At 38.1% G+C, this 26,759-nt stretch overlaps 1 protein-coding gene across 2 annotated transcripts; it reads right to left on the bottom strand.

Annotated features, from left to right (window-relative positions):
* Nucleotides 1-17,262: 17,262 nt before the first annotated feature.
* Nucleotides 17,263-21,579, bottom strand: GPR85 (G protein-coupled receptor 85). 2 transcript variants are annotated; one of them, XM_072783414.1, is made up of 3 exons: nucleotides 21,386-21,579; nucleotides 21,042-21,161; nucleotides 17,263-19,893 (listed from the first exon to the last, which is right to left on the bottom strand). In XM_072783414.1, the coding sequence occupies exon 3, from the start codon at nucleotides 19,721-19,723 to the stop codon at nucleotides 18,611-18,613; it is 1,113 nt and encodes a 370-aa protein (XP_072639515.1). In that variant the 5' UTR covers nucleotides 19,724-19,893; nucleotides 21,042-21,161; nucleotides 21,386-21,579; the 3' UTR covers nucleotides 17,263-18,610. The 2 variants fall into 2 exon arrangements, with proteins under 2 accessions (XP_072639515.1, XP_072639514.1); XM_072783413.1 differs by lacking the exon at nucleotides 21,042-21,161.
* Nucleotides 21,580-26,759: the final 5,180 nt, after the last annotated feature.

The following is a 26,759-nucleotide window of genomic DNA, read 5'->3' as shown; positions in this document are numbered from 1 at the left end:
TGAACAAAAAGTATAAAATTTGTTTTAGATAAGAGTCAGTGAATTTAGTCCCCATGAATGATGCCAGGTTGGCAACTTCTGAATGGTGCCAGATGGACATGGATGATTTTATTTTTTTTTTTATTTTAATGAACAGAATAGAGAAGCAGGTGCTACAGGACTACTCTCAGGGTGCCGTGGGGAATTTGGCTTCTATTTCCATTCTAGCATTATTCCTTGTTTTGAAACAGCTTAAAACTAGGGATCAAAGGAGGGGGGTGAATGGTCAGCAGTTGGGAATTCCTGTGATATGAATTATGATCATAACTACTACTGTGGCATAGCTAGACTTGCAATTAGGATTTCAGTACACCAACATTTAACATATTAGAGCTGTTAGACTCATTAGCTTAGCATCACTGTATCTCAGAATAGAGAGGGGTCATAGCAATGTTCTATCCCCAAACTGTATTTTACAGATGAGACAAAAAGGCCTACAGAAGGGAGGAGATTTGCCCAAAGTTACATAGCTAGTTAGCATATACCCACATCCTAACTCCTGATTCCTGACTCCTAATCTATCACACTTGCCATGCTATATTGCCAAACTCTTAACCAATATCATCTGCTGACTTTTTCCCCCTACAGAATGAACTTGTGAAACAGACAAACAACAAACAAAGGAAATAGCTGCTTATTGGTACTTTTACATCAAGATACCTCTTCCACATCTGATAGATTTTCCCCATGAGGTTTTTTTTTTTTTTTTTTTTAAGATTTTATTTATTTATTCATGAGAGACAGAGACACTGGCAAAGGGAGAAACAGGCTCTATACAGGGAGCCCAATGCCGGGACTCGATCCCGGGACCCCAGGATATACACCCTGGGCGGAAGGCGGCGCTAAACCGCTGAGCCACCGGGGATGCCCTCCCCATGAGTTTCTACACAGACTTTCTTATTTGGCAATTAGCATATTAGAAAGGAAAAATATTTGCAGCCTAATTTAAATCTTCTAATTAACAGTCATTATTATTTTTAATATAATCCGATTGCATTACAAACATTAGAGAAAACAATTAAGACAAACCCAGGAGAGAGAAAACCTATCACAACCACTACGCTGCTGATTTCTTCTAAATCATTGTGGATATTTTCTTGGAGTTAAAAATATATATATATCATTCCCCAGTCTCTTTATCTGGATTGTTTGGTATATGACTGTGTCCACATAACCTAAAAGATATGCTCTTCATTAAATGATTATAGCAGTGAAAATTCTGTTTCATCACAACACTGCAGAAAGATGAATGAAGTTATAGGATATAAACTTCACAGAAAGAGAAACATGTATAAATGTGGAAATGTGTCTTGGTTTATAGCCAGAGCTTTTGCTAATCAAACTTTAGCTGGTTAAGATGATTTTATACTGCTTTATCCACATCCTTCCTTTTCCCTTTTACTATTTCTTTTAGCAGCCACTCATTCTTGGCTTGATATCTATCTATCAACTCTGCAGGCCTGGAGCCATTTGGTCCTCTGGGAAGTCTCTGTCCAGATTGCCTGGCACTCCTGTTCCCTTCATAGACCTCTCCCTGTAGTCCATTCACCCCCTTGACCCCTTCTGACTGGCCCCTACTCATATCAGTTATGTCCAGCACTGCAGGAAGGATTCAAGCCCTTTCTCTTCTAGCTCAGAACTGAGAGACTTTATTGCAATTCATCCTTGTTAATCATGTGGCCCTAACCCAGGACCCCTGTCTTGGTAAAGATTTTTGAAAGAGGGGTAACAATGCAGAGCATTGGGCTTTGGAGACAAGCAGACTTAGATTTAAAATCCAGCTCCCACTCTTATTACCTGACTGACATTAGGCAAGTATTTTTCTTTTAATTTTTTAAAAGATTTTATTCATTTATTCATGAAAGGGACAGGCAGAGGGAGGTGCAGACTCCTGGAAAGGAGCCCGATGTGGGACTTCATCCCAGGACCCCAGGATCATGATCTGAGCCAAAGGCAGATGCTCAACCACTGAGCCACCCAGGCACCCCAGGGAAGTACTTTTTTAAGTCTCAGTGTCTAACTCTTAGAGTTGTAGGAAGGTCTACATGAGATAATTAATACAATTGACCTGGTAGAGAGTAAACATCAATATATGGTGTTTATTCTGATGCAAGGCAAGAGAGCTGGAGAATAAGAGCTTGGGCTTGGGGACAAACAGATATATACTTGAATCTTAATATTATCCATCACTAGCGAGTTATTTTCTTCTCAGAGTCACAATTTTCTCATCTGCAAGATGGAATGAATAGTAGTGCCTACTCCAAAGAAGTTTTAGTGAGATAATAGCTCTAAATCACCTGGCATTTATGTTATATCTGGAAAGAGGATACAAGAAAACAGTTCACCCTGTACTATGTTGCTTCCCGTGACTTCTTTACTGTCAAGCCAGTTTTTCCATTGGGAAATTGTATTACTGTCTTGTGGGCCTCCCAGAAGCTGAGTGCATTATCCAGAATATTGGAGGGAATCTGCACTCATCCATCTATCCATTTATTTATTCATTCATTCAACAAATACCTATTATTAACTATTGTCATCCTTTCTTTCACCTCTGTGTTGGACTTCTTCCCAGAACTGACAACTAGATCTAATCCCAAAGTCTCCCATTTCTTACTGGGCAGGCTCAATTTGAAGTCACCAGCAATGTTCAGTCTGCACTATCCTGCTATGGTTATTGGAGCCATATCCCATGGCCACTGACCCCTCTCTCCCCTCCGAGCTTGTCCTCTTACTTGCATCTGATTGACGCTACTTTTAATTCAGAACTTTTTGCTTTTAAACAAATGCTCAACTCTTTCCTCCTCCTGAAACTTACCTCTCCTTTATTTCCTTTTTTTTCACATTCGGGTTCCCGTGCCATCCAAAAGGACGATGAATTAATTTGATAAGCTATTCTGAACTGATGGGGGAAAATTTATCCAACCAATAGAATATCCAACCAATATTCTGTGGATCTATCATATGCCAGGCACTGTAGTAGCTTCTGTGGAAGTTAGTGGTGAGTTAGACAGATGCAATAGTTGTCTTTATAAATCTAATAGTCAAGAGGAGAAGATGGGGAAATACATAAACAAAATACTGTGTGCTAAAAATTTCCACAGCAAAGGAAGCACATAGGATTCATACTTAATCTAGACTTGAGGGGTCAGGGATGTCTTCTTGGTAGGAGAAATGTCTTAACCAAGAAAGAGGGGTGGTTGGAAGTCAGTGATCTAGGCCAAAGCAATTAGAAAAGCTCTGGTAAAGAGAAGGCATGACTTGCTCATGGTAACAGGGAACATTTGGCATGGCTGGAGAATGGAGTGTAAATAGGGCTTGAAAGTAGATTAGGTGAAAGAACTAGGTTAAAAGTAGCTTTATAAGATACATCAAGGAATTTAGGCTTTATCCAAAGCATTAGGGAGCCATTCAAGGGTTTTTAATAGGGCAGACACATTCTCAAGTTTGGTTTTAGAAAGCTCATTTTGGCTGAAGTGCAGAAAATAGTCTGGAAGGATGGCCATTCTAGAAAGGGTCCATATAGTTAGAAAGCTTCTGTTGTGACTCATGTGAGCAATGAGATTGCTTGAGCCAGAGAGATGGAGGAGATAGACTTTGATGCATCCATTTATTTATTCATTCAACAAATACATATTGACCCTGTGCCAGGCACTATGCTGAGTTTAGGGGGTTAAAAGGTGGATGGAAGAGACTAGAGGGCCCCAGGCTCTCATGGGCGATTCTGACTGGTTGTAATAGGGACTAGAGTTGAGCACTAAAGTCCCACAGGGCAAATGTCTAGCTGAGACTCAGAGGAGTCATCTTAAAGGCAAGTAAAATAAGTAAAAGGCAAACTCGTATCTGAATCCAGTTATTCCAAAAATATTTATCATATATTTTATGTGTGCCCAAAACGCTTCTTGGCATAGAGGATATAGCAGTAAAAAAAGACAAATTCTTCAGGTCATGGGGCTTATATTTTAGTACAAAGCTTCCTTTCTAGTCTTCTGATTCATGAGTAGGAAGCTAGAACAGGGGATGGAGATAGAGAAATTTTATGAGATCAATTGATAATCAAAGGTGAGAAAGATAAATACAGCAAGATTATTATAGAGAATTCAGAAGAAAGAGCAAGTCTGGGTAAGAAATGAGCAGCTCAGTTTTGTACATGTTGAGTCTGAGGTACCTGAGAGATTTGATTTGATTGATTTTAAGCTGCAAGTCCCATATAAAGCTGCAATTATTTCTAAGTTATCTAAACTCTCTTGAGCTTTCATTGTTCATTGTTAGTTTCTGCCACTATTGGTTACTACAACCGTAAATAAAATACTAACTGGCTCCCACCACCCAAGTCCCCATGGGATCTGAATCTGGATGTGTCACATGTCCCATCCATCGGATATGTTATTTCAGTCATTCTCTACCTATCTCCTTAAAAGCATCAAAGTGACATGATTTATTATCTTTCTTCCTAGTATAAAGAATATTTTCTCCTCAGTCACTTTATAGCTTGTATAACTTTCAGAATATGTATATATATATTCCTTTCTATGGGTGCCTGGATGGCTCTGTCGGTTAAGCATCTGACTCTTGATTTCAGCTCAGGTCATGATCTCAGGGTGATGAAATTGAGCCTGGGGTCTGGCTCTACACTCAGTGTGGAGCTTGCTTGAGATTCTCTTTCTCTCTCTCCCTCTGTTCCTACCCACCACTCATATACACTCTCTCTAAAAAAATAAAATAAAATAAAAATAAAGTTCCTATCTATACATGGAAGGCTTTATATGTGTAATGTGCTAGTGGCAGCATCCAAATTAGAATTCATGTCTTCTGATCTATAGAACTGCACTTTTTGTCATATTTTAAAAGACCTATTCTGATTATTTCTAAAATATACCAATCTAGTCAATTTAAAAGTAAAAAGTATAAATAATAAACATACATTGTTTTGGCCACATAGTATCTATGAATAGGTTAACATTTTTGCCCCATGGAAATTTTTGTTCTATGTTAATAGGCAAACCAGTGACTTACTGTCAATTGATAACATACAGAAACTGGAAGACATAAATACTCTCAGGGAAGGCTTTCAGGATGACCAACAAAACCCTTCCTGCTCCCCTGAAATGTCACTCTATCCAGACTTTGTAATTCGTTTTATTTCAGTGAAACAATGTGATGTGCTATAATAAGAATTCAATCTGTTGTGGTATTATTGCCTGCGAATATTCATCAGACTCATAAGCTTAGACACGATTAGGTCTGTCTTCAGAGCCTTTCAGACTCCCTTTTCCTATTAACTTATCCCTGATGTGGTATTTACTCTTTAGAAATGCCTTTTTATTTCATAGACTTAAAATAGCTGTTTGTATTATTCATCCCACGGTGCCATTTATTTCGTCAGCAGGAATCACGACCTTTGTTTTGTGGTTTTTCTTCTATTACTTTGATGGGTGCATGAGACTGAGTCTTTGGGCTCCTGAGGGCAATGTGGGGTGAGAAGCCTTGGTCTTGTGGCCCCTCATTTTCCCTTCTGGGGGCATCTACTCACAAATGAATTTATTAAAATCCCTTATACTACAATAACCTGGAAAATCTTAATTTTATGGCATACCCCTTACAGTGAGGAAGCACCTACAATTTTAAATCTGTACAATGATGATGAGGAAACAGAAAATGCATTTTTCATTTGCCATCTTTTAAAGTGAATGCAGTGTAACTGTATCTGAATTTCTCAGAAATAATGCTCACTAGTAGTTTTCAAATAATATAGAAATTTAAAGTGAAAGCAATATAAATTTAGAAGCATGCAATTCTTTTTAAAAGCAAAATCAATAGAGAAATGTCGGAATTGGTCATAGTCATTCAAAACAGTCACTTGAATCTCTTGACCCAAAAAGCATTGCTTATTATTGCTGATGTGTTTGGCATTGATGTGATGGAGTCAGGCTAATATTAGCCTTTAGCCCTTTTATGAAAGGATGGCAGGTGAATTGTGGAATGGAGAGGTCGAGCTAGTCCTAGAGAAATAACAGCTGTTGATAAATTTTTTCTGCTTTCCAAAGAGGCTAGTTTCTCCCTCATCTTACTCCCACTGCAGTGTTGGCTTGTTCAAGTTTCAAAATGAAAACTCACTTGACTGCCGAGTAGGACCAAAGCCACCAGTGGATCACTCTCAGCCTTCCCAGCCCATTGTGCTATAACACCATTCTCAGTGAATTCATTCCAGCCACAGGTCTGTTCTTCTCCTAGGCTTGTCCAGCACTTCCCATATTTATGGAAAAGGTGGCTTTGGGGTAGATATTTCTAAGGCAAAAAAAGAAACCCATGCTGTCCTCCATTTTGTGGCAGCTGTCCTTGCAACTTAAAAACCAATGCTAATCAAATCAGTAATAATTCATTTCTTTCCTACTAAGTATAGAATATACCAAAATCACACATTCATGATAGATGAATATTCTTGCTATATTGCTGAAACTTGACTTTTACCAGGAAGCCTGGGGAGCTGGCCAGCAAAATGACTTCACTGAATCACTGCCCAGAAATCATATACCCCCTGTTGGGAACTGCTATAAGCTCAGAAGTTAATGGTCTCATTCCCCCAGCAGTGCCTGTTATCTATGAAATGCCATTTTATGATAGAACTGATCTTTTGCTGAAGTTAAGGTACCTAGAATTCAATGCTTTCTAGTAGGATGGGAGCATTTGCTTTCCTGATTTGGGAAATAAGCTGCTTCAGGTATGAATCTGTGGGATGATTTCATTTTCTTTAATCATTAACATTTAAAAGTAAGGGTGAAAACATTAGTTATGGCAATACTTTTTAAGTGGGTAAAATTTTTTCTGGAGTTGAGATAATCAATTTTCCAGATTAGCAAAACATGTATAAAAACTACATATTTATTAAAAAGTGGTCTATATGAAACAGATACTGTGTTTTATTCACTATTATATCTTTGTATCAAATATCTACAGTGGAACATAGTAGGTGGTGCATAAGTATTTGTTAATGAATGAGTAAATGAATGAGTTCTCTTGAAAACTGACATATAATTAAAACATTCTTTTTTATGATGCCTTCTTAAGAAATAAACTACAAGCCACGTTTGGTTAGCTGAAAAGAGAAAGACATAACTTTAAGTCATTCTGAGTTAGCAAAATAAGGGGTTATAATTATTTGTCTCTGATTTTTAGAATTATTTAACTCTCAAAAGAACTTTTAAACTAAAGGTTTCAGTTTTTTTTAAGTATGAGCTGTAGAAATGGGTTATGTAGACATATGCCAAATTTTTCTTTTTCCTAAATAATTATAAACCAAAAATTTTGTCATTCAGTTTTATTTATCACTGATAAATACCCAGAGCATTAATTTCTCTGAGAAACGAATGATATTTAAAGGCTCTCTTACTCCCATGTCCAACTGACACATAAATTGTCCTCATTTATTTTGACTTAAAATAACTATGATCATGATAGCAATAATTTAACAAAATAGGTGCCCTCATACACCACATTCAACAACATTTCTGTTATTGTTAAGAGCCTATTATACATTTGAAATGAAACAAAATTATCCTAAAGTATACTTGAATATACATTAAACATTCAGTTGCTATTAGGTTAACATTCTTAGCACATAAAAAATAGAAATAAAATTATGGGGTTATATTCTTAGTGGTAGTTCAGAAAGATTTATAATCACTGTATTTGAATAATCTGATAAAAATTAGGTTACTCTAGGATATTTTACAAATTTATTTTAATTATTGAGGAAGTGTACCAATGTTAAAACAGTATTTATTTGTACTTGATAAACCTAACTCTTGTTTTTGATCCTATTCTGAGTGATGTAAAATGCATTAGATTAGTGTATTTTTTAAAAAAAATTTCACTACACTTTAACTAATTTCCAAATGATGTTTTTAAAGTTGTGATGAGTTATCTATCAGATTCTAATTTAAGTCCTTACTGAAGCATAGATTAAGAGATATTCTTGATTAATACAATATGCTCCACTGTAAATATTGTCATGTGAAGAATATTCCAAAACAAAAATGTCTTCAAAAATTTGCAGATATAGGGACGCCTGGGTGGCTCAGTTGGTTAAGTGTCTGCCTTTGGCTTGGATCAAGATCACAGGGTCCTGGGATGGAACACCCCCCCCCCCCCCCCGCGTAAGGCTACCTACTTAGCAGGGAGTCTGCTTCTCCCTGTTCCTCTCCCTCTGTGCAACACTCCCAACTCCTGTGCATACGCACCATGCTTTCTCTCAAATAAATAAAATCTTTAAAAATATGTGCAGACATAGGTTCAATATTGCTTAGCATGTTTATATTAAAATTGTGAAGCTATACAAATAAAACATTACATAGCCTTCTGGTCATATGACCAATTGTGTGAAACTGATCACAAGGAAGACAAGTAAGAAAGTGTGAATAGATCAAAATTCATCACCACTAAAGACAACTTTAAAGTTCATTGACTTTTAGAAGATTAGTAGTATATTATTCGTTTACAAAGGAAAGGGCAAGATGATCTAGATTTTGATTATAGATTCTCTCTCTCTCTCTCTTCTTATTTTGGAAATAACATTTGAATTAACATTTCAACTTGGACCAGGACAAAGAGATTTCTAATAAAAAAATTTCTAAAATTACTATTTTTGCTTTTCTATTTTTTTATATAAATAATATTTCTACTTTTTAAGCATTTTATTTTTGCATATTAGTAATATAGGATTCTTTATAGGGGTAGAAAATAGGTAGATCACAAAGCCCATGAGCTTACAATCTTACTAGATAAATCTGAAGCGGTCAGAGAACACTGTTATCTCAAGTAAAACCACACAGATTAAATATAATTGAGATATGCAGAGAATTGAGAAATTAATATGGGTCAGAGTGATCAAAGGTGAAACTTGAGTGGACCTATGGATTGACTTGGATAGCCTGCAGTGGAAGTATGTGCCTGTATATTGGGAGAGGTGTCTGTGTGTGTATTTATGTGGCATTGATAAGGAATGGAAAAATGGAAAAGAATGAGAAAAATATGGATAGGTGAGAACATTGCTGTATCATGAAAAGTCTTAATTAAGACCTTTGAATTTGATCCTACGTACACAATAGAGAGACACTGCAGGCTCTTAAACAGTGGGGCCAATTTCTAGACCACTTAAAATATTAGCCCCATTCTTTCTTCCTATTACTTTCAAACTTTTTAAACCTTCCTACTAATGAAATTTCTTTCTGGTATCACTTGTTTCCATCACGGAAACCACCTTACCATTCCCTCTCATTTCTTTATGTGGCTTCCCTTTGGTCATTACATACATGTGTCCTGCTACATCTTGATTTCTGCTACTAATGAAGAAACGTATTTAGTTGTTTTCTGTCTACAGAAACATCTAAGAAGGAAGTTAAGTCTGTGATTTCCTTTATATTTCTTCTCTCTACATTATAATGAACACTATAGTTGATCATTATTATCAATAAAAGTATAGTTTTAGTTGGCTGAAAATAGAATAGTTCTTAGTTGAATATTATGTATGAAGATGCTTTATCATGTGCATACAATTTAAGTTTGTCTTAAAATTACAACAGAAAGCAAATAGTTTTCAGCAAAACTCAGTATACAAGAAAATGTCTTTCTCTCTCATTTTTTCTTCTTGAAAATGACATTATCTCATGCCCATGATGAAAATACAAAGCACTAGAGCTCTGGCACTGTAGAAAATGCTCAAGACCTTCCAGGCATAATAAATAATAACACCACTGAGAAGAACACAGGTTCTTTCTGCATCAGGGAACTGAGTGGCATCATATCTAAAAGCACTGATGCAATAATTGTACAGAATTCCCAATGCACTGTGAGTGTATCAGGGCCACGTAGACACAGGAACATTTGTTTCCTTGAATTGTAAATTCTAGGATGCATGAATATTTTCCCCACATCACCAACCAAACTCTTTATCAGTAGCTAAAAATTTACTACCATATTAAGGATATTATTTTTCTAGTTCATGCTCTTAAAAGTCAACAAGCCACCAGACTCAAAATATATTTTAAAAGGGTGTTTTATGGTAACTAGTTTTATTGCTGCAAATCAGAAATTATAAATAAAAAATGCACCATTAATTATAGCCATTTAAATCTAAGCGTAGGGTGTGATTAACAATAATAGGAAAACACTTTTGTACTGGGTGGAATTTAAAAACCAATGTCTTCATGCTCATAAGGCATAACAAAAACAACTCTAAAAAGAAAACTAGATTTGTGTTCATTTTGCAAGTCTTTAAAACCTCAGCCAAACCAGATTCAATAACAAGATTTATTAAGCACCCAGTACAACTCCTAGTACACAGTAGGTGCTTCTTAAATACCTATTCAAAGATGGATCATTCTATAATTGCCAACTGTGGAGATACTAAAATATCTTCCAAAATTTTATGTTTCATATATTTGCTACAGGAACTTGAAATAAATTCGGTGCCCTCTGGAAAAAAAAAATCCATGAATTATTTATAATTGAGAATAGAACATAAAAAGGAATAATACGGCACAAATATCTATAATTTGATCATTTGAAATGGAAGTGGAGCATCAAGTATGTCTTATTAAAATTAAAAGTGCTATTACGAAGTTAGCACATGAATAAAGCAAGAGCCCAGTGAAAAAGTACTTTAATATGCTATAGATATTCTCTAGTGTTGATGTCAACAAGCTGGGATCAGGTTGGGTCCACACTGCTTAGGTAAGATCCTAGTTAGTTGAAATATTGTACACAGGAAGTGGCTCTCAGTGGACCAGTGTCAGCCGTGGGGAAGCTATGTTTGTTAGAAATAACCATGTCATTAATGTCCTTAGGGCATCAGCGACCCAGATGGACAAACCATAGATTTTTCCAAGCTGGAGAAATTTTAGAGATCAACCCCTTCATTATACAGTTGAGGGAACTAAGAGGTCAAGTGAATTGACAGCAGCCTGTAGCTGGTCAGCAGCTTGGCTCCTGACACCCAGGCTGGCACCTTTTTTTCATGCTACACAGGATAATTAAATAAAAACTGTGTTTACTGAGACTACAAACACCACCAAACTGGAGTGGGGGGATGACAGCAGCTGTCGCTTTAGTAGATGAAATCACTTTGGTACAATTACTGGTAAAGAAAGAGGTCAGATAAAAAGACTAGAGCTCAATTGGGATGAATGGGGGCAGGGGGTTCAAATAGGCAAAGCAACAGCTTTAAAAAAAAATGCAGTGAAGATGGCCAGGTGTGTAAACCACTGAGTATGAGTCTATAGTTAGAGAAGTGTGAGGACCATGTGGATGCATGAATGCCAGGCAAACAGGATTTATGAGGAACTCCTGCCATTGTAGAGCTATGAATGCAGAGGCTACAGAAGCCCCTGGAAGGATTGCAGAGTAGGGAAATATATGTCCATAGTTGGAAAATGGCTGGGAATGGTGATCCTGAAAGGTGGATCTTTAAAGGGAGATTTGACAGGAAGCCTCCACAAAAGGCTCTTGCTCAGCCCAATTGTCCACTAGAAAACCTCTCCTTACGTAGACTGGGATAAAACCGATTTAGGACTGAAGAATATGAGCCAGATCTAGGAGAAATTCTCCACGCAGCATGAATTGTGTAGCCCACTTTGAAAATTTGAGTGACGCAATTTGAGCAACGTCCTTCTAAAGAGTCGTTTGAAAGATTAGATGGATTTTCCTATTTTCGCAATAATATGACCTCTGAAAGCAAGCGACTGCTGTTCTTGGCTGCCTTTAAATTCTTGGTGGGTAAGTGGGGAGAAGGGCAAGGTAAAACCACAGCCTGAGGCTGCAGCTCTGTGTCCATGTCACTTCAGCTCCCGTTGGTCAATCTCTAACTTTCCCAGTTATTGTGTGAAAATCAACAGCAGCAGCAGCAGCAGCAACAATAGCCAAACCTTTATTGAATGCTCGCTCAGGCCTGGGTACCACGCGAAGTGCTTTGCGTCCGTGTTTGCGTATTATTAATCTATGTAAGTTGCTCAACTTCTCTGGGCTTCAGTTTCTTTGTTTGTAAAATACAGATAATAATAGCATCTACTCATTGTGATAACCAAATGAGTTAATATACGAAAGGCGTTTAGAACAAACTTTGGCACCTAATAAGTATTTAATAATGGTTAATATTACTTTAGCCATTGTTTTAAAGATTTTATTCTTAAGTAATCTCTATACCCAATGGGAGGCTTGAATTCACAACTCTGAGATCAAGAGTCTCGCTCTCCACCGATTGAGCCAGACGGGCACCCCTGTTTTATATACTTTATTATACTATCTCATTTAATCTTTAAGCAATTCTTATAAAGTGATAGTTGCTACTACTTACCACCCTCACCCCTGCCACGGCAGATAAACAAATTGAGACTCAAAGTGCCTAATGAACTTGTTCAAAATCATAAAGCTAGTAAAGGGCAGAAAAAGGACTTAAACTTTCAAGTCTTGTGCTTTTTAATCTCTGCACCACATTGGCCCTCCCCTTGCAGAGTCCTGAGCTCCAGCCACACAACATGAAACTTCTCTAATGCGTGAATTCCTATGTGGAACACATCGGGAGCTTTAGATTCTCTTTGACTTTTGCTCATCTTATTATTTCCTCTGTCTGAAATGGCTTTCCCAACTTTGTCAGGCGGATGAAATTAAAATGATCCTTCAAGACTGAGTTCAATTGCCACCTTTTCTGTCTCACCTTCCTTCTGCCATCTTCACAGAGTTAATTGCTTGTCGGTGTTTCTTTAACGCTAATCTCTCACAGCACTTATCACATTGTCTCATAATTTGTTTGTATCTCTGCTGCTAGATGGTGAACTATGAGAGAGCCAGTAAAAAGTAAAATTTATTTAACATGCCAGACTCTCTCCTAAGGGCTTCACAATAACCCCAGGAAGTTTGTACTATCATCTCCTTTTTCTTGATGAAGCCTAGAAAAGTTAAGTAACTTGCCCAAGATCATACATGCAATAGGCATACAATAAACGATTGTTGAATTGAATTATGTCTAACGAAAATGCTTACTAAAAATTACCCAAATTCCTCTTTACTCTGGAGAAAATGAATTCTCTCGATTCAATCTGCCACCGCTCTCGCTCATGAATGAGAAGTACACAAACCCTTCATCTACTCAGATTTTTGCTTTCTTAAAGTTGTGAAAAGAAACAATTAACTTTTAGCTAGTTGAAGCTTGACCGTCAATTCAGCTTTAAGGTTTTTTAATCTTATAATAACTTTTTCCAAGTATTATAATAACTTACTTCCTCATCCCATGATCTTGAATACCCATATACGTTAGACGTTATTTTATTATCTATTCAAAACCCCATAAAGCAAGAGGAGCATTACAATATGTTTTGATATTTGTGTCAAGAATCTATTGTTTTCCAAACACACAGAGGGAAAAAAGAGGGACTGCCCTCTGCCTCGAAGCCAAGCTTGAAAACCTGTGTCATTTCGAGGATGATGTCGTCCAGTGGCACCAGAAGGAACGAGGGGCTGGTTGTGAATGTCAAGCGTGAATAATTCCAAACCCCAAACCACCTGTGGCTCCTTGAGGGCTTTTTCTACAATCACTCAGAGGTAAACACATTCTCTTTGCTTTCTTCTAGAGCTTTTATAGGACTCCAGCCCTTGTATAACTGTCTGATCTGGTGGGAGGAAAACTGGCTTTAAAAGCCTTTTAATCCTAAGGGTTTGAGCAACTAATGGACATCACCCCTTTGGCAAAAGATGATATAAAAGCTCCATCTCCATTTTAAAAACCAGGTCTTATTTATATAATCCTTTTATAAAGTTAAAGCCTCTTGGTCTTAATATATTTTTTAGAACTCGTTATGTTGCAGTATAAGGCAAACAGTTGGCCAAAAAAAAAAAAAAACCCAAATCTTCCCTCTGTTGCTCAAGTTCTCAATAACCCTTTAACTTATTTGTTTGACTAATGGCAAAAAATAATCCGGTCATCTACAAATGATATCTTAATTTTAACCACTATTTAGACTAATTATGAGCATATGCCTAAAAATGAAGCAATTCTATCATTTTAATATGGTGTAAAAAAGAGTCTCTGAGGGAATTGGGGAAGTCACAGAATACTAGCATGCGCAGATTTGAGACCAACAATAAAAAAAAAGTCAGCAATAAACAAGTATCCTAGTAGACCCTTCAATTTCCATTCAAAACATTTAGAAGAGAATATTAACAAACATGAAAATGATGTATTTTTACATAGGAAAACGAACTCACAAGGTTTTGGAATTGTAAATAACCCACAATTCTGGCAACCATCTACTTTAATTAATGTGTTTAACCAGTATTTGAAACATTAACATTTATCATCTTATTTTCTTTCTTTTCTTTTTAATATGGAATTAATATAAACTGGTTTTTGTTTGGATAACAATGTGGAATAAAATCTTAAAAAATGGAACAAAGTAAACTTATCTAATGGTGAATACACAGAAGTGAAGTTTTGGTTGTTTACAAACCGTCCTACAGTAACCCCCGTTGCAACACAACTCACTATTATTACATGGCTCAGCTGAAAAGAAATATGTCTCTATAACTGTAAAGATGCTTAATCCTATTTGCAATAGAAATACATTTTGGAGGCCAAACTTTTCAAATTATGGGGTTGGGGAGTTTCACAGTATCTACAACAAGGGGCATTGTCAACTTTGCAGTGGCGTGCTTTAGCAATAAAAGATATGTACCCTGTTCTGCAGATTATTCCCTCCCATCTTTGCTTGAGCACCATGGGAGAGACCGAGGAGCTGGCTTCTTAGTGCCTTCTTTGATGACACTTTACCCAGGCATTCTCATGCTACCTTATAAGGTGTGTGTATGTAAGGAAAGACACCTCCATGTTTCTTGAAGGAACTGAATTATCTCTCATGTGGAAGTGGACATTGAGGACATGGAGGGGGGGTCACTTTAACACTCAGATTTCACTGTTATTTTGTGTATAGCATTCACAACATGGGAACCCGGGTTCCCAAATGTAACATGGTGATTCATCTAAATGAAGTGCGAGCAGAACAGCATGTTCCTTCTGAATTGAGGCAATATGATATATAAAAGATGCCGAGGAGTACTGGGAAAAGATGAGGGAAGGCACCGAAGGAAAAATGGAGAACAGTCCATTTATGGCCATTAATACCAAGTCCATCTTAGAAATGCTTACTATCTCAACACTTGTAACTCATTGCTACTACATATTTAATTGTCGTTCCCACCAGACTAAGAAATCTTCGTGAGAGACTGCTCTGTCTTGTTTTCCACTCTGCTCCCAGCACGAAACCTGGCACCCAATATCTATTTGTTTAATGAATAAATAAATAAACATTCAGGTAGCAGTCATGAAAGTAGAGGTAAATGGACAAGTGGGCTATATCCACGTGTTAGCAATAACAAATCAGCTATCCTCTGAAAAATGCTGGTGCTGAAATCCAACCAGCTAATACTTGAAGAAGGTGATTCAGTCAGTAGGTTGTCTTACACATATTTTTTTTCTAATTACTATGGTTAATTTTAGGTTATTTATATGGGGCCTCTGTGGGAAACCAGGCAAGTTACTCACCTCCTTTGGCCTCAGTTAATATCTGCATAGGATTCCACAGTGACAGACTGAATGCCTACGTCCAGCCAGGCATCTCACAGAGAAATCCACTGTGCACCAAAGAAACCAGATGAGGTAGTATAGACACATCCATGCAAACATATCACCACTATTAAGGAAAACAATTTAAAGACTGTTCAGCTCAGATGTAATTAGTCCAGGAGGGACACATTATTATTGGTAATGGGTCTCTCTCACAGGGATGTTGGACTCACCAGTGGGGATATTTTCAGGGGTTGAAAATTAGTAACACTTTCAAGTTGAATTAGTTACCATTTTTAAATACTGAATTTTGGAATGGGTGCCAAAATAGATAATGTGATTGGGTCATTAAGACACGGAAGCAGACTTTTATATGATTGCTACCATTACTTATTGACTTACAAATGGCATCGATTAACTGGAGATGTATCTCACCCACTGCTTGCCTCTTGACCTGAAATGCCAAGTTAGTTGAAAATAGGCTTAAATAAAAGTCACTACAGTTCTGCATTACTCACTGATCACTTACCAAAGCTGTTGGAATCTGTTATTCCAAATAGCTAGGTGGAGTCAGGCAATCTCTCCTGGCTCCTGCTCTTGACTCAATTCTCCACCTTTATGCCTCAGTTTTCTTGTCTATGTTGTAGACATTGATCATACCTGATCTCCCTGGCTGCAAGACAATTGCTGAATGTTTCACTGATTGCTGGTGATATCTGAACCTCTAAGCAAAGTTCTCTATAATCATTGTAATTATGCCTCTCTTATAAATTTTTTTGAGTTGGAAACATAATGTTATCAGAATATCTTTTGATAACATTTCCATTATTGCATTTTGGATAATGATTTTAGTACCAACAAAGGGCCTTTATTGCTAGATTCAACTCCTATTGTACATTAAACTTTGTCTCAGATCCAATCAACTTTGGTATAAAGTAAAATGAGGTCAAACACAGTGCTCACTAAATCATGGCTTGAGCTGTCCTTATATGAGCAAAACTGAATAGTTGCATATATCATTGACACATTCCAGTGATTTATTTTTCCTTATTTATATTTATATTGATATTCTCTTTACAGAAGTACTGTAGCAATAAAGAATTCTGTTCCATTAGATTCCTAATCTTATTTTTCAAGTACCAAACCAAACAAAACAGAACAAAAACAGAAAACAAATGGAAACAATGAAAAACAAAGACAATAACTTTTCTGGTTCTTCATAATGTTATTAATCATTTCTCTTAGACGTTATATAGTTAGAACCCAAAATTTCTGCTATGCTCCAAAATAAAATGTGATATTAATATTAAAATTCCAAACCAATCAACTAAGTAGGTATAAATCTCTAAACATTCCTGGCTTGTAAGAATAAATGGATAATTATGATAAGCTACCAAATAATGCTTTTGTAGATAGTATTATTTGTCAGTTTATCAGCTTTAATCTCCCTATCATTCGTGCATGTCCAGTTCCAAAATATAGTAGCTACAAAACTCAGAAAGTAAAACCACAATAAGGCTAGTCTTCCTAGTTTGTGCTTGCCTCCCAGGTCAAAAGAAATTGTTAATTGCCAAAAATGTAAAATTTATTCCAAGAAAAGTAACAGGCTACACGGGTAAATTTTGGCAAATGCAACTTTATATTGAAATTCACACATCTGTATCTTAAAGAATGAGACTCACAGACTCTAATGTATTTCTAAAATACCAGAAATCATATTATAAGCTTTCACAAGTTAAAACTGAAATAATTTAAACGACCAATACACTGAATGTGCAGAAAGTATAAACAAGACTGTGCCTTCGGTAGAATAAATGCTTCACAAATTGTGCAGGATGTCATACTAAGGCTGTGGTCTCCCTTTGACAGCTGATTTAAAATATAAACATATCAACTGCCTGCTTCTTAGAACACACTAGAATGGGTAGCACACCTCAGATGAAAATCTCATTATCCCGGTGATGTGCACCTTAATTTTCAAATCATGTGAGGAAAAAGGAAAAAGAATATTAAATGATCGTCCATGCACTTCCAGATGCATGACCATGACCAGTTACTAATTCGATTTCCCTTGACTATTTGCTCCAATGCTAAATAAGATGAAAGATACTAGATAACCCTTTAAGGCAACATGTGTTTATTCTGCATTATTAGAACTGCTCAATTATGACCAGTTGGTACCATTAATGTTGCCTCCCAGACCAATATCTAGCATTTGTAAAATATAAATGAATTGGAAAAACTTTATACCAAATCAACAAAAACCACATAATACAGTTCAATGCTAGCAATTTCACTAGTAGGTAAGGAAAGTGGTATTTAGAAATAGTAATGTATTAATACAAAAAAAAAAGAGAGAGAGTAAACCCTAATTGGAACCAATAGACTGCTTTGGAATGCTCCCCAAAACTTACAAGGCAAATTTTTAAAAGTGTGATAATCCAATAATTCATGGCACGTCTTTAGTGGATTACAGTACTTTAAGTCCCCAAATATTTTAGTCTTTGCAAAACAATAATAGTATGAAATGTTTTAAAGTCTTCAAACTTCTAAAATTAGTTTTTATCAACACATTTACCTCATGTCAACTTAATTTATTAAGATGTCCAATGCTAATTGTTTTTTTGATGGTTTTTTTTTTCATAAGTAGTGATATACACAGCATTTAGCACTGATACTTAGCACCTGCTACTTTCATTATCTAGTTTTCAACCACATAAAGAAACTTAGGGCAGTGGTTCAAGTCCTTTCTTAATTACAAACCTTCGCCGGCAGTCAGCAGGATCACTCTGAGATTTAAAATAGGATTATAGGTGAACTATTGCAAAGACTGCAGAATGTTGCCCAAATCCTTATAACCGCTGATCCCATTCTTGATTTTCTTCTCAAGATATGGCTACAGGCCACGATTGCTTAGCAGAGAAGGTTAGTGTTTCACAAGGCTAAAGATTTCCAGATGCTCCTTCATATAACACAGTAAGGTTCCCTTGGTAACCTGGATTTTCTGCAGTAAAGGAGGGTTGTGCTGAAACAGCGCCTCAGCTCCCTGTTGGAGAAAATGCAGACAAAAGGATTGATTCCTGCTTGGGCAAAACTCATCCAGACAGCGGCTGTTAGAAATCCCCCTGGTACTACAGGCCCTCTTGCAAAAACTCTCCAATAACAGGCCACCAGGTATGGGCCCCACAAGGTTAGGAAGAGAAAAGTCATTATATAGAACATTCTGCTGATTCTTTTCTCCATTTTGAACTCATCTAGGACCAAGAGCCTTCTTCTGCCCGTGGTGTTTGCATTTTGCCTGATGCCCAGCAAGGTGGGTGGTGTGGGACCCCTTCCAAATCCTGCGAGCCAATTGGCGGCTGCCTGGCCACTGGCTCCAGGGCCATGAAAAGTCCAGTTCTGGCTGACTGCTGCTACAAACTGGACTGGCTTCATTTTCCTTCGGTCGTGGACAAAAAATATCAGCTTGAGGTAGACAAGCTGTGTGGCTAGGAGGATGAGAGCAAGGAGCAGCATAAATCCTAAGGAATCATTAGCCCTGAAGGAGCGGTGTTGGAAGGTACATTGATCTTCCTCCCTAATGAATGAGTAAGTGCCCACATCTAAAACTGGGGGGAATGCCATGGCCACAGACAGAGTCCACACCATGCAGATGACAGCCAGACACGTCCAAAAGGTCAGCCTCTTTGTATAGAAGCGGTGATGGGCGATAGCTAAGTATCTGGTGACGCTGATGCAGAAGAGCATGAAAGCAGTGTGGAAACAGGACAAAACCCCCAGAAAGGCAATCACTTTGCAAGTCAGAGTCCCGTAAGTCCAGGTAGAGCCATTTTTGACAGAGTTGAATACAAATGGGAAACAAATTGCAGATCTGAGGATATCTGAACAGCAAAGATCCAACAGGAAGTAGTAAGGTGCTCTATGCAAGGTCTTATCTTTCACTAGCAAAATGGAGATCAGAAGGTTGCCCACCACGCTGACTCCTATTATGAAACCCAAGGAAGTCAGTTTCAGAAAGGCTGTTAGAGGAGAAAGATTTTGTAAAATGTTGTCAGCTGCATGGCTATAGTTCGCCATAGATGGATGGAGGATAAAGATACAGCCTCAGTCAAGTCTCATGATCTAGATATAAGAACAAGGAAAAGATAGATCCATACATTTTACTGAAAATGTAATCCACAAAGAGAATTGATGCGATCTGCAGTCATGCTTCCTCTTTTCTTCCATTTGATTTGCCATCAGAATATCTGGAAAAAAAATGAGCTATCAGTTCTTGAGTTAACAAGTAATGATGTCAGGCAGTGCTAACATAAAGCTGTTCATTTGTGGGGAAGCAAATAAAGTTTTAATTTTCAATAATATTATTTGCTTTAGTTAAGTCTTTTTTGTGTGAGATTTCAGAAAATTGGCTGGTTTAGTTTTCTGAACTAGATGAATTGAAAAAGGATCCCTATTCTGGAGAACATAAATTTGTTTGGGTACCTTTAGGACAGAAGGAATAAAATGTTCCACGCTCATAAAATATTCCGGTCCAGGAATTAATCACTAATGTTACAAAGGAATCTACAAGATTGCTAATAGGAGACAGAGATGACTACCCACATTTATTGGAGTTCTGTTAGTATTTGTCAGTGTTTTACAGGCAGCTTTGCTGCTGCTGCTATGGATCCAAAGAGCCCTTGCAAAATATGTCTTTTAACTCAAGTGCCACTATTCATGCTGCATATCATAAGAGGAGTATTTGTTGATTCATCTTAAAGCATAATTTCAACATTAGACTTCGCAATGAATAGGAACTTATCCAGGATTTGATGTGATTTAATCTTTTGTCTTGCCCTCCCCACCCTCCCCCGCCCGCGCCCCCCCCCATTCTTTGGTAAATCTTTTCTCTTTTAAACCCACATGATTATTAAAAAAAAAAAAGGTTAATGTAAATATTGGCCAGGGATACACACCCAGAGGAATAATGAATGCACTTCCATTTGTAAACCTTGGCTGCCTGGATTCAAATGAATCTAACATGAACCTGTATTTCTTGGGCAATTAAGCCTTTCCTATTGACACTGATCATCTTTGTTGCAAATCGCAAGTGGCTTCGTTTTAAAACAAAATGCACACTGTCTCTTGGGTGCCCGAGAGCCACACCAGGAAAATCGGCTTCCTCTGTTATTCCCAGGAAGCATGTTTCCTCTGCCACTTCTCACTAGCCCGGAATATGCTGATGGAGGAAGCCCATGCAAAACTGCGTTCGATGATTTTAATTTCCCCACCGGTACATCCCCGGGTAAATACCGATCACATCATGCAACATTACGAAACCTGAAATCCGCCACCCCTGGATTTATAATGTGGGGCGGAGGAGGGGGAGGGGGAGAGAGAGCCATGCATTACATACGCGAAGATGGGGAGAGAGATTGCTTCTGTGCTGCAAGGGGGAACAGTTCCCGGCGATTCGCAGCAGCCTGCTATGCCTCAGTCTTGCAACGCTTTGCAGAAATGGAGCTCTCAAGAAGCCCTACCGAAGATGCATTGTCTGAATGCACTTCCATTATGCAGTTTTATTGTGCAAAAAAAAAAAAAAAAAAAAAAAAAGCCACCAAAAAAAAAAAAAAAACACACAACCAAAAAAAAAAAAAAAACCCTCAGGGAGGGCTCGGTGCCGAGGAAGGAACCTGCAGTTTCATCAACCCTGTGCGCCCCCCTCCCCCCCCAAACTTAACCGAGAGTATATCCTCCTACCTGTTGGTGCTGGATATCCCGACAGACTAGAGCTGCTTCTTTCTATAAATTGCTGATTTTTTTTTTTGCCTTAGTGCCTTGACTGAGCATCCAGGCAGGGCTCGGCGGCGCCTGCGCGCTGGAGCCTCCTTGAGCTCCCGCCGCGTCCTCCCCTGTCGCAGCGGCACCGTCTCCCCCAGTAACGCAGGGGCCGCGGCGGCGGCGGCGGCGGCGGCGGCGGCGGCGGCGGCGGGACCCGCTTCAGCCTCGGCGGGCGGCGGGAGCCTCGGCGCGTGTCCGGAGCTGACTGCGTTGATTGCACGTCCCGTGCTGTCGAACCGGCACAATTAGGCTTTTGTCCCCTTGCGGCTGCTTCTGAACTTTTGCCTCCGCACGTTGGAAGCGGGGGCTTGCAGCCGCAGGCTCAGGACCTCAGGCCCCTCCTCGCTCCCTTAGGGCCGCGCCCGGAGGGGCCCCGGGGTCGGGGGCGCTCGCCCCCCCTCTTCGCCTTCCCCGAGCATCTCCTTCCGTCCTCGTCCAGGGTGGTCCGGAGCCTTGGAAGCTTCTTTTAGATTTCCTCTTGAGCGATTTCCCCAGCTGACCTTTTTGCATTTGCAGGTTAGCTGGGGGAGGGGGGGGGGGGATATATATTAAAAAAAATTAAAAAAGAAATAAAAAAAGAAATAAAAGAAAAGACAGAAAGAAATTAAATATATAGTTTTAAAAAGCGCAGCCAAGAAAAAAAAAAATCTTTGTCAATGGGGAAGGAGGGAGAAAGCAGGTTAGGGCAGCCCTGTCTTTGTTAGGCAGCTTCTATTCGCAAATGCACGCAGCCGTGTGTCAAGTGGGGAGAAGCTAAGTTCAGGGGACAACTGCAAAAGGACTTACATCCATTTTACCCTAACGAATATGACTATAGAATCAGGCTGACAGCAGTTTCAAATGACTATTCCTCGCGTTCCACCCCACCGAGCAACAGCCTTTTCTTTTTCCCTTTTTGCAAGTGTGGCTGACCAGCACATTGGTAATGTCAAGGCAGGGGTGTGTGTGTGTGTGTGTGTGTGTGTGTGTGTGTGTGAGTTTCCTTTCCCTCCCCCTTTGTTTTTACGGAAGAAAAAAAAAATACTAGGAATATAACGAATTCATAAAACTTACACCCATCCAAAAGGTCCGATGATATCACAAGACACCCCAGAGCCTGACAACTGGGTGCTTAGGGATGCCTCTGGAATCATGCATTTCCTTATTTTACCATTTCCGAAGAGTTTTGTTTGTGGGGAATGGCAAAAAGATTTTCAACAACTCCCCACGACCAAAAAAAAAAAAACAAAAAAAAAAACCGAGCAGACGTGCTTTCTTTAATTCCCAGTTTAAAACGTCTGCTTCTCCTCTTGCATGCTTATGGCTTTATAATAATCTGTTAATGAAACAGAAAAAATAAAGATCTTCTCTACAGTAATAATTTGATCTCCAGACAGCAGTAAAATACCTCATTGCTGGGTGGTGAGATTGTGACATTCGGGGGAACTCAAGCCAATCAGCATACAGATAATATGGGTTAATTTACATATTGTATTTCTATTGGACACACAGAGGTAAAGCTTTCTCCGTTTAAAGCTTAAAAATGAATACTTCACTGTCATGGTGTCACAGTCATTACACAAAGCCCTATGTTGGTAGCACCGAAATGATGTTCCGTTTTCCTGATTTGTTTTGGGATGTCCTAAACCAATTTAAAGAAATAATCATTTGTTTTTTAAAAAAAAAAAAGAATACATATAAAGCACCTAACTTTTACATTCCCTTAACCCAGAAAAATCAATCCTACAGCAATACTGGAAGTAACTTGAGGGCATTTCCATTCAAGTGAAACATTCCACTTTTTTGCAAAACAAATATATTCGGAAGACCTCAAAACTGTAGGATGGCTTGCAAATTCTAAGTGAAATGTCAAGTTCGTTTTTTTGTGCAACTACAAATCAATTCAATTTGTTCTATTTTCCTTCCCAATTAGGGTCTCAATGTACTTTGCAAAGAGTTATTATTTCCTGAAATTTTACAGTTAAAAAATCTATAGAAAAAGATTTAGATAAGTTTACTGAAGATTCATGATTGGCCGGATCTTAGGTTGAATGGATTAGGGAAATGCTATTTAAAAGTAAATTAAAAGGGTGACTGCACTGCCAGGCCATGAGGCAATAATTTACTCTTCCAAAAGGTATAGGGCCAAGATCCAAGGGTTTAACTATCCTCATACTTTAAGATGCGGGTATTGATTCCTTAAAAATAAGAGAGGGAATGTGTGTGTCTGCAATATTGTTTCATATCTACATCCTTGCGTATTGTATTGGAGCTGTTACTTCCTTTGCAACTGAGTGCAGTTACATTCACTAGCTCTTCAGTTTTTCCAGCTGTTAGATGAGAATGTCATTTTCTTGCCTCACAAGGGGGCTCAAGAAATTAATGAGATATTTTCCGTTCAGTTCATTAACTCCCCTGGAGAAAACATTGAAGTCTGCATCTTCAGTCAACAGGAATTTAAAAAATATATTTAACAGCTGCCAAAGATTTCATGTCATCTCTAAGTTCTCAAATGTAAAGCTATTGCTTCAGATGGGTCAGATTTTAACCTTATGTGATCTTAACTAATTTCTTTTTGATTCCTTATATCATCAAATCTAGAAAAATTAGTTGTAAGGTTAAGACTAAGGGACAAAGCAAACAACAGCAAAATACTATATTCCCTCGGTTTGAAGGAGCCCAAAGGTTTTCAAGTTCTTGGCATATTACATTAACTCTTGATCAGTGGATTAGGAAGACTGATGTAATTTGCTTAATTTGGTTCTTATAATAAATATATACAATTTTATTTAAAGCAGCAATTATCTTCTTTTCAAAATTAATCAGACAGACACATCAGATTTTTGCCAAGTGATGCACATCTCATGATGGGCAAATGCAGTATTTTTGTTCTATGCATTGTTTATGTAAAAATGTGTGTGTCAGGAAGTAAACAATCCTTGGCAAATGCAAAGAAAGAAAGGCTAGGATGAAAAACATTCTAAGAAAAGATTTTTTAATCATTCATTTAAAGTGCTGTCTCTCCCACTTCAAGCTTTTCTTTAAAACTTTAAAAAACATATATCTTGGATGCTCTTAATTCTTAACAAAATCTCAAGCTATGTATGAAAAAGAGACTTTTTATAAATGTTCTGGAAATTATTTTGATAAGAAAGCTCTCATCTCCCAGGGACTAACATGGAAAACTTTTCTTTTTCTTTTTTATTTATTTAAAGATTTTATTTATTTATTCATTCATGAGAGACACAGAGAGAGAGGCAGAGACACAGGCAGAGGGAGAAGCAGGCTCCATGCAGGGATCCCGATGTGGGACTCGATCAAGGGTCTCCAGGATCAGGCCCTGAGCAGAAGGCAGATGCTCAACTGTTGAGCCACCCAGGTGTCCCGTGGAAACATTTACTAAGAACTTATTTTTAAAAATTCACTAACATGGAACAAGCGACCAATAGAAAGGGATATTATACATTCATTTTCATTTTTTAAAGAAGATTTATTTATTCATGAGAGACATAGAGAGAGAAACAGAGACACAGGCAGAGGGAGAAGCAGGCTCCATGCCGGGAGCCCGACGTGGGACTCGATCCCGGGTCTCCAGGATCACGCCCTGGGCCCAAGGCAGACGCTCAACCGCTGAGCCACCCAGGTGTCCCTATTTTCGATTTTTAAAAATATTTTATTTATTTATTTGAAAGAGAGAGAGAGAATGGGGGGGGCAGGGAGCAGAGGGAGAAGGAGATACAGACTCACCGCTGTGTAGAGAGTGATGCTGGGCTCCAGCCCAGGACCCCAGGATCATGACCTGAGCTGAAGGCAGACGCTTACCCCGTTGAGCCACCCAGGCACCTCTGTGCATTTATTTTTGATAATGGTACTCACCTCCTAGTTTGTGGCAAAAAGTGATCTTTTTCACAATGACATCTAAGTAATTGAGAGTATCTAGGGCTTTGTGCTCCACCTGCTTGAGGTGCAACACAGGGAAAGAATACTCTCAACCCCCAAACTGCCACTGGATTAAAAAAAATTGTGCCTTGAGAGTTAGGAACCACCATAATTGTGAACACCTCAAATAGTGAGATTTCTTCAGAATTTTAATGATTTTTAAAAAGATTAAGAATCTGGTATGTTCCTTTCCAAAATGCTAAAAGGTTCATTTGTTAGATTTTTCTCTCTACTCTGTCACAAATCAGGCTTCAAAGTGTTAATATAATTCATTTTTAATTTTAAGGCTAACATCTCTAAGATCTCCTCTCTCAATTTAAGATCCAGGCTTTTAAAAATTTAGTGATTTACTGTCTCTGACCTTTATGTTGACAATTTCCCTCTCTCTGAAAACTTGTTCCTTTATTGAATTCATTTAACAAATATTTGTTGAGGTTCTACTCTGTAGCAGTCATTGTGCTGGATCTTGCAAGAAATGAAAAATCAAGAGATAGGACCAGTGTGCCAGCAGTTGCATCAATGTAGGGAAAGCCTAAAATGGGTAGAAGTGGAGGGGATGGGATGAACAGAAACAAAGGGGTGGATCTGATTGTTAAGAGGAACTACAAACTGTATGTTTTTAATCAAGTGATTAAAAAAGGGAAGCCAAGGAGATTGAAAAGTTAGAATTGACTCTAAGGTTTGGAGTTTGGGTAACTGGGAAGCAGAAGACATCATTAACTGGGACAGCAGAAGTTATAAAGAGAGGGTTGGTTTGATAAGTAAGCTTCTGAGTTAATTTTAGACATATTGAATGTGAAATGCTGGTGGAACATTCCAGTATTGATGTATATGCTGCTGGAAGTGAAGAGCCCAAATTTAGGAAGTACCCATAGATGACTGTAGAGCTAAGATGAGCGTTGAGTGACATTGCCAAGGGAGAGATTGTTGGGGGAGAAGGAGATTGAGGTTAAGTAAATTAAAAAAAAAAAAAAAAAAACCATTCTGCTCCCTCTGGGCAAACTGAAAAAGGGAATGCCTGTATTTAAGAGATAGAAAGGAACAAGGGAGAACCAGAAATAGAACACACTGAAAAGAAAGAGGACCACCAGTGTCACAGACTGTAAGGAAGGAAAGAATTTCAAGGAGGCAGTGGTCAAGTGTAGGTTGTATCTAGGAAGTTTAAAAGGAAGAGGAATGAGAAGCTATCATTGGATCTGGTGTTGAGGAAATTAGCAACCTTTGACAGAACAGTTTCAGAAGATCAAGTCAGACAAGGATTAGTAAGTGAGGGGCACAGGCATAGAGGTTTATGAAGTCAGGCTAAGAAACTATTTTGCTATTAATGACAGCACGGTCCAGATGATAAAGGTTTTAGTGGATTCCCTTGATGTTC

This window comes from Canis lupus, chromosome 18 (assembly GCF_048164855.1).
Source record: "Canis lupus baileyi chromosome 18, mCanLup2.hap1, whole genome shotgun sequence".
Taxonomy (NCBI): domain Eukaryota; kingdom Metazoa; phylum Chordata; class Mammalia; order Carnivora; family Canidae; genus Canis; species Canis lupus.
The sequence above is the reverse complement of the archived record's forward strand: the minus strand, read 5'-3'. Positions and strand labels throughout refer to the sequence as shown.

Coding starts and splice junctions, on each gene's coding strand:
- GPR85 (XM_072783414.1), bottom strand. CDS start 19,723: ATGGCGAACTATAGCCATGCAGCTGACAACATTTTACAAAATCTTTCT.